The sequence below is a fragment of the Aquila chrysaetos genome, chromosome 14 (genome assembly GCF_900496995.4).
Source record: "Aquila chrysaetos chrysaetos chromosome 14, bAquChr1.4, whole genome shotgun sequence".
In the NCBI taxonomy this organism is placed as follows: domain Eukaryota; kingdom Metazoa; phylum Chordata; class Aves; order Accipitriformes; family Accipitridae; genus Aquila; species Aquila chrysaetos.
This window is the reverse complement of record NC_044017.1, coordinates 31,271,911-31,286,836: the sequence shown is the minus strand read 5'-3', so window position 1 is coordinate 31,286,836 and position 14,926 is coordinate 31,271,911. Positions and strand designations below refer to the sequence as shown.

General features: G+C 42.9%; 1 protein-coding gene across 1 annotated transcript in view; it reads left to right on the top strand.

Moving 5' to 3' along the window:
- Positions 1–14,926, top strand: part of HTR2A (5-hydroxytryptamine receptor 2A) — a 29,016-nt gene that overhangs the window by 5,286 nt on the left and 8,804 nt on the right. The window contains exon 2 of the mRNA XM_030036695.2: positions 636–836. Within this exon, the coding sequence (XP_029892555.1) occupies positions 636–836 (201 nt within the window). The remainder of the gene's footprint in view (positions 1–635; positions 837–14,926) is intronic.

The window sequence follows — 14,926 nt, the reverse complement described above, 5'->3', positions numbered from 1 at the left end:
AGACGTAGGTTGGATATTGGTAAACACTAATGCATTTGCTTTGGATTGCTCTCTCTGGAGGAGACTATCAATATTCATTGATACAGGGAATATCCTTATTTAAGTATGTGGTAGGTGCCTAAAGAGAGGTGAGATAAATATCACTAGTATGCAACAAAAGAAATTTCTTTTTTCAGCTGCCACTAAATCTAAAGTTTCAGTTTCAGAATTAAGGCAGCTTTGCATGTCAGCAGGTGTTAATAATGCAGTAATTACATGTATAAAAAGACCTAAAACAAAATTGAGAACTTGCAGGTCTACAATTACAACATTGCTTCTCTTTCCATAGGTTTGCTGCCAGAAATGGTTAATTATAACATCAAGCATTAGCATTATGCAAATAGAATTAAAAAGAAAAAAACATACACTGCCTGTAGCCTGGGAAAGAAGCAGAGTTAATCTCAAAAGCTACAGAGTTAGGAGGTTGTAAGCAAAAAAAAAAAAAGGTTTCTTGAAACAGTGTGAGGTACCTGCTATTGAACTCATCACTTACTACCAGCTCCTCCTAGAAGGATGTGTATGTGCACTAAGACATATGTGTCATAACAAAAGATGTCTGCCACATTCTTAGCTGATGTCAACTTTCTCTTGTGCAGGATACACATGGCCTCTACCTACAAAGCTCTGTGCGGTTTGGATCTACTTGGACGTGCTTTTCTCCACTGCCTCCATCATGCACCTCTGTGCCATCTCGCTGGATCGCTATATTGCCATTCGAAACCCCATCCATCACAGCCGGTTTAACTCGAGAACTAAGGCTTTTGCAAAAATAATTGCTGTTTGGACCATATCAGTCGGTAAGTGAGGCAATATTTCAGCATGTAATTGCAGATTTCTAGCCTTTGAGAGGATTTGACATATATATTGCAGTCTAAAACTATATTCTCTGCCTGCGATATTTTGCTTGCCACAGTCTAAGAAGTGCTGTAATGTAGTAATTATGCAATGGAAATCAACAACGACAACGGGAAACGGAGGAGAACTGAGCAGCGCTGTCACTAAAAGAATATACATGAGTGATAGGACTGCTGGGTTCAAGATTGTTTTAAAAATGTGTTTATTTCCCATATTGCTTATCCATCATTACCTAAACATCTGAAAAGAAAAAATGATCTCAACTGAAAGAAAGATTTCCCTGTTTTATGTAAGTCAGTCAGTTGTTCCCAACTTCTTATTAGGGTAATTTGCTTGGAGATGTTTCTTATGGGCAGATCTTTTCCGCCTTTCTGGGTGCGTAGGGTAGGGTATTTATGTGTCCTATTTAGGAGGCATTAGATACTCTGTGTACACCGTAAATGAGAGAAGTTTCCCCACGGGACAGTTCAGAGTTCCAGCCTAAAACAGATGCCCTGAACAACTCCCTGTGAGAGAATCTCCTGAGAATGAATCTCTCTTCGCACCGGCAAAACCCAGAGGCTTGAAACTAGGCACGGGGCTGCCGCTCTTCCACCCCCGTGCTGGCAGCACCCTCAGCCCGCGGCAGTTCGACGGCGAGGGAGGTGGAAGGAGCTCGGTGCGTGACGCCGCCGGGGATTTCCTCACCCACTGGGGCTGTGGCTCCCAAACGTGCCGAAAGCGCAGCTCCCCTTCACCTCATCTGGTTTTGCAGACCCCCTGAGCATTGACACCTCACCTATTCAGACGCAGAAAAAATTCCCTCTCTTGCCCTGGAAGAGGTGAGTGTTGCCAGCAATCAAAGGTAATTAGCCGCTTCCCTGACTAATACAAATTACTGCAAGTGGTAACTGTAATCCATTACCATTCTTCCGAGGGGATGGAAAGGAGATGATGCCTAACACTGCTGCCTGCCTGCCGCTCTGAATCGTCTCCTGGCCTCCCTCTTGATCCTGAAAATCTTTTTCCTGAGAAAAAAGCAGTCTAGGATTTTTATGACTTAAAATAGCTGTATCTTCTGCTGGGCAGCAAGAAATGGTGGGAGCCCTCTCTCAACAGGAGGACAGTTCTGCATCCTCCAAGACCTGGTGAGGTTCAACAGCATCACGCACGGCGCTGGGGTGCATTCGGCCGATCAGATGTAGATGTCTAGCACAGGCCAGGTGAACTCCACCCTAAAAATACCTAGTCTCAACTCTAAAGGAAGCCTAGAGCAACTCAGATGTAGCTGGCTTCATTTAGATTAGATGAATCATACCTTATATCTCTACAGTCACTTTTCTTATCAATCCAGTCGAAAACATATTACTTACTCTGTCCAATTTTTCTGATTTTGGACACTGCTAAGTGCAAGCATTTTTGGTGCATTCTGCATATAACATTAAAAAGTCAAGCATTCCTTAAATTTGTACGTACTGTGTTTGTCTGCATTTGTGTGTGGTGGCTGTGCTTAGTGTGTGTGAAATTACTGTCCTTTTAAAACACAAATAAACTCACAGAATTATCAGCATGACCATTCCAGGGGCAAACCAGTGGTCTACGCTGATCAGCATCTTTCCTCAGGCAGGAGCTCACTGCCAGAGTATCTGAATTAGCTCACTATTAAAATGAGTCCAGAAAAATGTGTTATTTAAGCCCTATTAGTTAAAACACGGTTTATGTCCTGTAGCAGGAGGGTTTAGCTCTTTGATATCTTGGTATTTAATTTCAAAAGTCAGGACTATTCTTTGCAGTAATAACTGATAACAACATTGTAAAAACACCTTTTCTGCTCTCTAGAGAATTTTCTTCTAACAGTGATCAGATGAGCCACAGATGTTAGTTGATAGCACTACGGCAAGCGATAGCAACGTGGTCCCTATTTATATAGCTCTGAAAAATACAACTCCTTGTTTTATTGGAAAGCACTCAAGTGTGGCACGAGTGAAGAGGACAGAGTCCTGCTTTACTGCAGCTGGATGACACATGTAAGGGAACGGTGGATGTCAGGAAAATTGTGGGCTGATAGGGGAAACTCCGTCTCATTCACACATCACCTGTCATCAAAACAGCGCGTAGGTTAACTAGATAGAAATGAATGCAGGCAAGCACCCCGAGGTGTGCAGGAGTGAAGAGGTGCGGAGCTGGTTTGCTAGTCCTGTGGAAGCAAGGGGCACGGGGAGATGAGCAGAAGGAAAATGGGTCGGTTCCCAGCCTGGCAACTGTGTCGTGAAGGAGCTCTGGCAGACGCGACGTGCTCCAGAGGACCGACGGGGAAGCAAACACACAGCAAGCTATAAAGAAGCTGCTGGGCTAGTCACTGCCAGGCGGGACTGAGTTTGCAGCACGGCATACTGCTATACTAATAGAATAAAGAAAAATGCCAGTATTGTAAGGAACCTTGATAGATCCCGGATCACCCGTGCAACTTGCTGTCGGTCGGTCATCGACCCTGTCCCGATCTGCCACCATCCCACTCAGAATAGGTAGGAAATGGTTTCTGACAGATGAGGTGCTTTCTATACCATTTACTAATACAAAATGCTTTCTGAACAAAGAGGTGCTCTATGTATCATTTACCAGCCTCTTAGTGCTACTTAGAGTGGCAGGGCTATAAATTATTTAACGCTTTGCATTTTCACATAGCTGTCGCTGGCACAGGCAGAGCTGGTGTCGGGCACAACACGATATCTGCAACGCACGGTGTGGCTGCCATCTCACTGACAAATTTGGAGAGACGGGTTTCTTGAGGTTTTGCCCTCCCGCCTCAGATATCCTCTGGCTTCCCCTTGCTCCTGCAGTTTGCAGCTGAGCTGGTGCCCTGTGAACTTTCATGATGTATGAGATGGAAGGTAAAAAGCAAGAGAAAGAAATGAAAGACATTATGTTCCCCTGCATAGAGGCTTGTTTTAGCAGGGGAAGAGGGGGGAATCTGCTGATGAGAGACCCTCAACAGCTCCCTCACTGTCAAAATCCTTAGTCCATCCTCTTGCATAGCCCCCTTCAATGATTGCTTTACCAGGCTGAGTCCAAACCTATTTAGGCTCTGTTCGTGTGGCAGTATCCCATGCCCGGGTCATCTTTGTACCCTTCTCTGAATCTTTTCCAGTGCTTCTACATCCTCTTTGAGACATAAGTGGCCAGACCACAATATTCAAGATGTGGACACACCATGAATTCATGTGGTGTAGTAATATTGCCTGCCTTGTTCTCAATTCCTACTTTAATAAGTCTACCTTTCTTTTCGTCTTTAGGACCATCCCTGCACACTGAGCTCAGCAAGTCCAAAATCATGGAATCATAGAATGGTTTAGGTGGGAAGGGACCTTTAAAGGTCATCTAGTCCAACCCCCCTGCAGTGGGCAGGGACACCTTCCACTGGATCAGGTTGCTCAGAGCCCCATCCAACCTGGCCTTGAACACTGCCAGGGATGGGGCAGCCACAGCTTCTCTGGGCAACCTGTGCCAGTGCCTCACCACCCTCATCGTAAAACATTTTGTTCCTATGTCCAACCTAAATATACTCTCTTTCAGTTTAAAACTGTTCCCTTTGTCTCATCGCTACAGGCCCTACTAAAAAGTTTGTCCCCATCTTTCTTATAAGCCCCCTTTATATATTTAAAGACTGCAATAAGGTCTCCCCAGAGCCTTCTCTTCTCCAGGCTGGACAACCCCAGATGTCTCAGCCTTTCCTCATAGGAGAGGTGTTCCAGCCCTCTGACTGTTTTGATGTCCCTCCTCTCTTTCCTGAGTAGTGACAAAGAGTTTTGCATAGCTAGATAGGGTTACCCCCCAGCTAATGTACAACTCTGCTTCTTAGCACGGAGTTTTGTCTGCTACTTTGCTGTCCATTAGCTGAGATTTATGAGGACCTTCTGCAGTTCTCGACAGCCAACAGCCACGTGTTGCCAGCACATTTATTCAGTTCCAGCGTCCACACAAAGAGGTCATGGATGGACTGAACAGCACTGATGAACACAGAGGGCTGGTGGATGGTACCTTCTACCACCCTCACTCTGGAAACAAACCATTTAATCCTACCCCTTGTTTTCTGTCTTTCAACCCATCCTTTTTCTACACAAGAACCTTTCTTCTTCTGCCATTAGAGTTTAATTTCTTTAACAGCATTTGACAAAACAGCGTTGTAGGAGCTTTCAGAAAATCCAGGAACATTATATCAGCTGGATCACCCTTATCCACCTGCTCACTGACTTCTGCAAATTCTTCTAACTGATTAGTGGGGCATGGTTTCTAGCTGATTTGTGGGGCACACGGAAGTTCTCCTAGTGCTTCCCAATCTACCCACGTCTCTTTCATTATGCCTTCTAATTTACCTAAGTAATAACACTTTCAGTCACTAAATTTGTAATTTTCTTTTTATTCCCTAAATTCCCAAATTTATTCAGTGAATTTGATCCAAAGATGAGTCAATCAGTGGTCTTCCTTCTCTGGCTTCAGTGAAATATAAAGTATTTAAAAACAGCATATAAAAGCTCAGATAATTTGTTTTACTTGAGTTCTGAAATCTTGACTTTCTTAGTCAAAAAAGAAATTGTACTAGCATTTGGTTTTGCATTTAGTAGAAGAAGAGGATTTAGCCAGCAGCCTTTCTTTCAGTAGACCATGTAATGCCACAGGCAATTGGTTTAAAATGGATACTAATTACTGTAACAGATTCTAATCGTGTCTTTAATTCTTAAATCATCCAGTACCCAGAGTGGCTAGATAATTAGATTATTTGTAGCTGTTGAAGGCAAAAGCCCATTAAACCCTGAAAATTATTCCATTTGTTTTAAAGCACAGAGGTCGTTACTGAAAACAGGTGTAAAAAGCCCATGCATTTCCCCTTCCTAGAAAAATTATACTTGAATTTTGGATAGCGTTTAACTGGAATCTATAGAATTGTAAATGGAGCCTATGCTGAGAAATACAGGTAAAGTACCTGTGAGTCCTAAGTGGGCCTAAGAAACGTATTGCTCTGCAAGAGGCCAACAATGCATCATTCTCTCCTTTAAAAATCCTTGAAAGGGCCACATAAAAGAATTACAGTCGTGAATGTTAAGCCCTTACATATATCATTCCTCAGTCCTTATTTCTCTCTATTCCTCTGTTAATGGTCTAAATAATGTGAAGTTTGATGAAGCCCAAATCCTCTTAGCTGAGTTTTCTCTTCTCTTATCATTTCTCACTCAGCCTACACATCTGTTCACTGCCTTCAGGCAGTCTCTGCTCTCCCCAGTCACTAACAACTTAGATTTATTCAGTACTTTTCATGCAGAAAAAAAGTCTGTATGGAGCTGGATGAAGCTGGTGATTTATCTCCCATTGCATAACTCTCTTAAAATTTTGCCATTGCTTTCGAGGCTTCAAAAATACAGAAATACTGTAGCATGCGAAGCAACATTCTCCAAAGCGCAGGCTGCAAAATGTTACCTCCAGGTGTACGAAACAAGCCCAGTGCAACTGAGCCCTCTGATAATTTGGCAGTGCGAAGCTTTATGCTGCCATAGAGGCTTACACCTCCGTCCCAGGCAGCCTGCAATTTCTCTGCGTGACTTCTTGCTGTCCTACAGTACGAACGGCCAGGGAAGCAGCTGGGATTGGGAGAGTGCAACTCCCAGTGCCTCTGGATTGTGGTTTCTTGATGGCTTTGGCCTCCTCCAGCTCCCTCCTCCTAATGCCAAGCACAGCTTTCATTTGAAAGTGCCTTTACTGTTTTCAAAAGGACAAATAACCAAGGGGCTGCAGGTTGGGAATCCCTGTTCCGGATCCACCACATCCTCCTTTTCTTCCAGATGACGTAATTTGCCAGTTCAAGAAAGTCTAATTTAGGGATGGCTTGGCATAGGAAAAGACCATTTGTTATAACATGGAATATACTGCCAAAATACATAAAATTGCAAATAATTACACGCAGCACTGTACTCCGACAATATGAAGTCGAGCACCTAAATTTGGAAGTGCTGGATCTAAACTTGAAATATCTGCTACACTACTCTGTTTACCATGTAGTCATTCACTTTGCTTCCATTTCTTTTGAAAACTTGGCTTTGCATTCTTAGCAGTATTTATAATCATTTCCTTAGTTAACATTTCTTCTTTCTTTATCATACTCATGAAATCATCCCCCAGAGAGTGAACATACTGTTTGCTCTTTCCAGCGGGAGGATCTCAAGGGCAAACATTGTAGGTTTTGTGTTTGGGAAACCCCCTGGAACCTTTTCCATTTGCAAATGTAGATGCCACCACAAAAATAAAATGCCATAAAGATGTTGTCAAGAATTGTGACACAACATACAGAGAAGTTTGCTTTAACTATAATGAAGGGCCATGGCACAAAATTTCATAAGCAAAGTATTAGAGCTTCATCACCATCTCATAGAAATAGGATCGTCACTGTATTATTTTATAGAGACACAATGTGTGAGGATCAGTAGTCAGCAACAATTATGCCAGTAGAAAGTTAATTGCCATGCCAATGACTCCAACAGCAGTGACAACTGATGAGTAAAGGAGCACGTCATGTGTAGGTTGTCCGAGGGAAGTTAATATTCAGTGCTGTGATGCACAGTTCTGAGTTGGCTAGCACATGTATTCTGGTTATGAGACACTACTTAAGATGGTTCTGAGACAGAGACATAAATATCATATTTACTTTCCCCACCGATGTAAATTATTCCCGTATTTCCCATGTAACAGAATCCTTTGCTTGATTTGTTCTTCCCAGAAGAGTGAACACATCTCGTCCACCCGACCAACAGCTTACCACACCTATCTCCCTCTAATAACTGTGAAGGTTAAAAAAGCTTGCTTTTGGAACTTGTACATGGGTTTTTTTTCATTATCTGACAAGGAGGTGTTACTAACCTTATACTTTTCTTTATGAAAAAATCCTCAAAGGAATGGTAATGATTGAACTGCTTTCTAAATTCTCCAAATTGTCAAATGAAGAATAATTATTATGTATACATTTACCATTTTCTTTGTGTAATTACCTGGTTATCAGGAGGAGATGAAGGTTTTTGCCTATGAAAAAGGCACACACTCATTTTGTGAGCACCTCTTTTGCAAGAAATATTCTGCTTTATCGGTGAAAAAAGGAGTGAGGAGTGGCCACAACATTAACGCGTGGCTTTTCTTTCTGCTCTGGTTTTATTTTTCAGGGCTAGTTTTAAATGATAGAGCTGTATTTTTAGTGGCAGAGCTATGTGGCAAGAACCTGGTTAGTCAAGGGACAGAATTTGTTCATTGTCTTTTTTTTTTTAAAAAAAATTTCTTTGCTTTGAAGACCATAAGGACCATGTTCTTCTTCCCCTTGAAGCTACAGGCAAAAAAGCATTAAGTTCATTTGGACCAGGCTGGTTCTATTATCAGGTTTCCTTGAATGAATAAGTAACTGTTTGTGGTTGGCAATATGACCTATAATCAGCCAGTCTCTCTTTGTAGGATATGTCAGAGTAAATGGAATGTTTTAAGAAAAAAGGCAGTAACAGTACAGTGCTTATTATAAGTTATTCCTCCTTCTCTGCAAGGCTATATTTTTTAGCCAGTCGTGTTCCCAGCGCAGCATGCAATACATACAAGAATCCAGAATGGATTCCCTATCCAGAGGGGGAAGGATGAGCCTAGGTCCTACCGCAGGATACCCTTTTCTGCAGAAGGTGCTATGTGAGGTGTTGCAAAAAGCAGAAAGGACATGTTCGCAGGCCTGCTCTGATCTTTTGCCAGTAGGTCTCTACAACAGTACATGCCCAAAAGGAGATCCTATATTGACCAAGAAATTACTTGAGCATCTCGAATCAGAGGAATTGGCATTTCTGCACAGCAGAAGCCACAGGCAATATAAATGAGCAGAAAAGAAGTGCACAAGAAATCACGTTGGGGTTTATAAGCTCTGTCATCTGTACACTGTAATTGCATTTAATCGCCTTCTAAATTAAAAACTGTTGTTAAAGTAGCATGGTATTGCATAAAAGAAAATGTCAAGAACAAAGAAATTTTCATTCATTTTAACATTATACAGAGCAATTTCACAGTTTCTTTTATGTATTTTAAAGAATTAAATTTTATTTAGGTCAGATTTTGCATTTTATAATGTTAAGAAACGTATCACAGAATTCTGCTTTAAAATGAAATCCTTACATTTACCCCAATTAGCAGGAACACTGCAAACTATCACACACTCAGGCTGCAATTAACTTTCCCCATGCATTTCCTGGCCCGTGACATTGGCATCACATCTAAGCAGAGCCCCAGCCAGTAAGAGTCAGGGGTTTTGTGAGAGCTGAGACAATGTATTCCTAATTACCCACAACAAATTTAGAAATACCTGTCAGCTGATTTTTCCTATGATGTCCTCTAGAGTCATTGATGGAAAACAGCCTGTCAGACTCCTCTGACATCCTGAAAGCAGGCTGAGGCATCGCGATAAAGGCTCTCTTTTCTGGCTGATCAAAATTGGAGCTGTGTATTTCACGGTATTCAGCCCCACATTTATGTTGCAAGTAAATCACACCCACTGGGAAGATTTGTTTCCTTTTGGCAGAACATAACCCTCGTTATGATTTTGTATTTGATCTGAATTTGCAAATGTCAAATGGACTGCTATTGCTAGGATCATAGACTGAGCTGAACTGTGAGTATCCCGAGATAAACACTGTGTGGTTTTAGGTCCCAGGTGCACTGAGTGAGCAGCGTAACTTTCTCCTTACAACTCTAGAAGTGCCCAAAAGTTTTAGGTTGAATGTTCCCAGAGTAAAACCAGCCCTGCCTTGCGAACCACTGCAGGACATGAGGAGGTCCCTCCAGCATTCAGAGTAGCCATTTCTTGTTGCAAGGGCGGTTCATGTATTTATTTTTCATTTTCAAGGTGGTTTGTGACTTTTAGCGGAAAGATAAGCCTGGGGATTATGCCATAGCACCTCCATAGACACCTGTAGAGGGGAAATACAGGCAGACATGATCTATTGTCATCTCTTCTTCAACCCTGCCATCTTCTAAATGTGACCAGGGCACTGCCTGCTTTAAGAGAAGAGTTCAGTCAGGGTGAAGGGCGTTATTCACTGGGTGGGCAGTGAAGCATAAAGCACAGGATCCTGAATCATGATGTTCAGACCAGTGCAGGTCTCTAAGCTGCTTCTCATCCTGTTTTTCCTTCCAAATTATCCATCGCATCAGGACATCTCCTCCAATAACTGTCCAGCCATTGGTGCAGTCTCCTTGGATAACTTGGAAGAAGCTGACCATTTGCTTAATCAGCAGCCACTGCAAGCAACCACAAAAGGAGGCATGGAGAGACAGAACAAAGATCTGGATTAAAGTGGGACCTGCTTTAAGGTCTAGAAAATCCAGAAGAATTACAGTTTTGGTTGTCTGTGCCCTTCAGACTCAGTGCTAAATTGTTGCTAAAAAAAAAAATAATAATTAAACAACTTATCTGATTGTTACATTCAGTCTCCTTTTAAACTACATAACGAGGTCAAGCAGCGCTGCTGGAGAAATCTCAGAGAGATAACAACAGAAATCTCTATTCAGTTCAGGGGAGGATTAAGGCAGAGTTAAGTAAATTATCAGCATTCAACAAATCATACCAACTAATAATTAAAAGCCCAGAAGTATGGAAACTGGGATAGTAGAGGATCTTGTAACTTAGACTGCTCCAGGAGCCATCACATTAGTTGCTTATGACAGTGGAATATCTCAGATTTTTCCATAATTTCTAGCTTATTGCTACTATATATATATATTTTTTAAGCATTACTGTGTATGTAGCATCTATAGCATATAACAAATTAGCCCTGAGGAGCCTTCAGGAGCTTCATAGCTTAAAAGGCGGACTGATAATGTGTGACCTGGGAAGATCCTGTTACAAATGTACGGTATTTCTTTCTTTCTCAAAGCACAATTATCCTCAAATCTGTTCTCCTAGGGGCCTGAACAGTAAACACTGCGAAGCCATCTGACATGGAATACAAAAAGGTCCTGTGCTAAACAGGAGGGATATCACCAGTGGCTGGAGGTGATCCCACTTAGAGGCTCTTTTCCTTTTCAAATTAAGATATTTACGTAAGCCAGTGACAACCGTAAATTTGTAACGTCTTTTAAGTAGAAATTAAACCATTGTTACAGGGAACTTAAAAACACCAATGCAATTTAAATAACATTAACTGAGTACGCAGAAAGGAAAAAGTTTGACCTGCTCTGTTGCATTTTGCTGAGCCCCAGAAGTAGCAGGTTTGTCCATCCAGGAGCTTTAAATAAGAATGAGTAGCACCTCATCCCTCCGTGCAGAGCTAGGCTGGAGACCCGTGGCACCTCTTGCAATTTTTCAAACTAAATATTTAGCTCTTTATCATGAGGTCAGTCACTTCTAATCACTTCTAATCACCATGGATGAAGCGGTTACAGAGCCGTTACCAGCCTCCGTCGCCTGGAGGAGAACATTAAGGCCAGCTCCCTCCCGATTCCCAGCTGACGGCAGGACTGTAGCTGCCGTCTGGCTCCCTCGGACTTCGGCTTTGCTCACCCAGCATCTCCCAGGAAAACCGTTTCCCCGGCCTCCTGTCCATGCCTCGCACACACCGCCTTGCTCTCTACTCTTTCCAGACGTGGGGACAGTGACCGGTCTCAGCCCCACCAAAGATCAGACGGCAAGTAAATTGGTATTGTAAATAATAATGCAATTAAATTGCAGGGTGGGAGGTCTTAAAAGCCTTTTATTGTTACGTTAGAAACCTTCCCCCCACCCACAGATTTTTGCAGCTGCTGATTTTTTTTTTATTATTATTTTTTCGCTGATTTCCTCTAGGCGCTGTGCACTGCGACACACCATCCTCTCTCCCTCCTTGGTGAGAGGCAGGGATTAAAGTGCAGGCAGACGCACAGAACAAGCCGCAGTCCGTGTAGAAGGGCTGGCACATGGGGCCAAGCGCCCTGTCCGCCTCACTTGACGTACACCACCACCGTCCCAGCTGGGAGCACTGGGATAGAGACCAGGACGATGTGCAGGCAGAGGACTCCTCGCAGGAGTCTTCACCAGACCCAAATGAAAATGTATAACGCAATATTGACAAACTACAGGGCTACAGAACTTGCAGAAATCCCCACTCCCTATACCCTTCCTACCCTATGCACTCGAGAGCTGGCAGGACATCTCCTCTGAGCCGACAGGTACGTCAGCACTGATGCATCGCCAAACTGCAGGCTAAAGGTTTCCCATCACTGGCCTTGGTGGTCTTCCAGGGATTGCCGGCGTTCGTAACGCCCTACGCACAGAGTCATCAAAACGGGGCTGATGTAAGTAGTGGTGACTTCAGATCATGAAAACAGAGCTTGTCGTTCAGTTATTTAGAAAAGCTGGCAACCTTAGTTGGGCAGCTACGTGTGCACGTGCAGGCGGGTGTGTGTCCATGTGAAATTAGTGCTGATTTTCAGTCCTGCTTCTTTTAACGTGACTTGTTATGGTATCCACATGCCTCTGAGCCGAGGAGGATATAGAGTACCCATGCCTTTCCACTCCTTGTCATATTTCATACTCTCAGATTTTAAGATGCACCTGAGGTTGCAGGCAGGTCTCCCTGACCTTCCCTTCTTCAGGCACTTCCCCGTGAGAATTGGTGGCCTGAGGAAGGGCTAACGAGAAGGAGGAGCCTCTTGCCAGACGCAAATCTAACCTAGCCCAGCTCCCAGCAGAAGAAAGCTATGACATCCCTATAGATGGCCCGTACGGAGCGGGGTTTGCCCTTCTCTCAGTGCTCCTTCAGCATTGCCACTCTGATGCTCGTGGTCCACGCACCCTCAGCACCATCTGGGAACCACGGGACCGAGCAAGGCAAAGGAGGAGCGATTTCATCTCAGATGTGACACGGCAATGTGCTGCCAAAACACTGCCGAATCACTCCCATAAACATTTCTTCGTCACGTCTCTATTATTGGCTTTTAACCTCCTGCACATCCTGGAGCTAAACAGCTCTGTCTGCCCTTCTGCTGCAAAAGCAAGCCCAGATGCCTTCTTGCCTCCCTCTTCTTCCCTGTAGATGCATTTATAATAACTTGTATTTGCACAGTAATCTGCACAAGGCAAAGCGATTTACTTTTTATCTAAAAGTTGACACACTTACCAAGTCTCGGGCTGGGGTCTTTTAAGATCTTTCTCCAGGCTTAACACCACTAAAATATTCAGAATCAGACCATGAGGTCTAACCAAGCACAGTAAAAGGGAGATTCATTGAATCCATGGGAGACCGTGGAAGAATCTGGCATGTGGTACACATTATTTTATTTTTTCAGCCATATTGAGCAAAAATTTATTTACTGGGCAGTTTGGTATTTCTTACTTATTTAGGAAAAGTTCTGTGCCTTGGTAGATACAAATACCATAGTAAACAAGCAGATGGAATGCAAGGATCTGTCATCTAAAAGAAAATTTCTGTATAAATTGATAAAGTCTTTCAATTTTCTGAGGTTTCCAGTGATCAAGAACATACTCGTTCTGTTTGCTGGCCCTAGACATGAAGATTTTACCTGCAGGTGTCCCGTACAGCAAGTCACCATTGTGCTAACTCCAAGCAGAAAGACTTTTACTCTACAAAGACAGAAGCAACTGCAGGGCTTCAGCTAAAATGAGGCAATGTGCAGTCAGGGCCCAAGGACGTCATTACCTGGGAATAACTACAAGCACATTAGGAAATAACTAAAAAAAAAAATCAATATTCCAATGAGATATGAAGACTAGCTTTGGGAAGTGTGACTGCTTCCCGGCTTATGAAAGATGACAGCAGGCAGCACAGCTTTCTCCAGCAATTTTTTACCCCTTGGAGCCCTCCCCTTCACCCACTGCAGGCAGCAGAAGGTGGAGGCAGCCTGTGCAAACCTGTGCGGGCACTAAACTAAGAGAGTTTGACTGCAATAGCAAGAGCCTCTTATTTCAGCTTGTTCAGGTGAAACCACCAGGGTCTGTTCACCATCGCTCCTTGCTGCATACATGAATGGCATAATGTGAAATCCCCAGTCCTCAAATCCTTTTTCAAAATAAATTTCTTCAGGACATTTATAAATCAATCTTTCTTTCTTTCTAGCTATTTGATAAGTGTAGAGTTCTATATGCCTCTGTTAGTCCCTTTAGTGGCTGGGTAATCGTATTATATAGAGGGATAACAACTTTTCCTTGATTTGAGAAAGCTGTGAGAAGCCAATAAGCACCTTGGCAGAAGCCTCTGCCCAAACCAAAGATAATGTCACTAGCAGAAGAGGTAAGACTGTATTGGTGGAGAGGCTCCACTGGAAATTGCTATGTAAAAGGTTGTGTCTTCCTCAAATACTCAGAAGGATTGGTAAATCCAATATGGAAATAAGAAGGACCGGACACGAAGGACACAGAACTGCTGTAAACGAGCCCTGCAGCACAGCTAAGAAAGGGGATTTGAGGCACCTATAGGCAGGAATAGCACTTAAAGCCGAGAGCAAAGGAACTGCTTCCTCCTGTTGGGTTCTTGCTGCCTCTAGGAAATAGGGCTGCATGCACGTTTTGTAAGGGAACAGGATTATACCAAAGCAGCAAGCGACTCTGTCAGCGCTTTCCTCCCATAACTCAGCCCACCCTGGAGCCCTGGGTTTGTAATCAGTCGGGTCAAAAAGGGCCAACTGTCCTTCACAACTTGTTCTGTCCTCCCTGCAATGTGCCTCTAATTCTGTTTCTATTTAATTTATTCTCACAGTCCTACAAATTAATTTGCACAGACACATCTCTGTACTTGTAAGAAATAGGCTTCAGGACTGAGAACATAAGTGAGAAATATATCAGGAAGACACTGAGACTTTTCTGATTTTGTTTTTCTAAAGTGAAGTAGACAATTTACGGCATTATATTATTATAAATGACCATTTACAATCATTTTCTCACATAAAAAGAATTGAATATATCTCCTACAAGGCTAAATAATATGTTTCCTTTGAGATTTTCTGAGCTGCCAAGAACAAAGCCATTTCAAAATTTACAGAATAATCCAAGTATTAC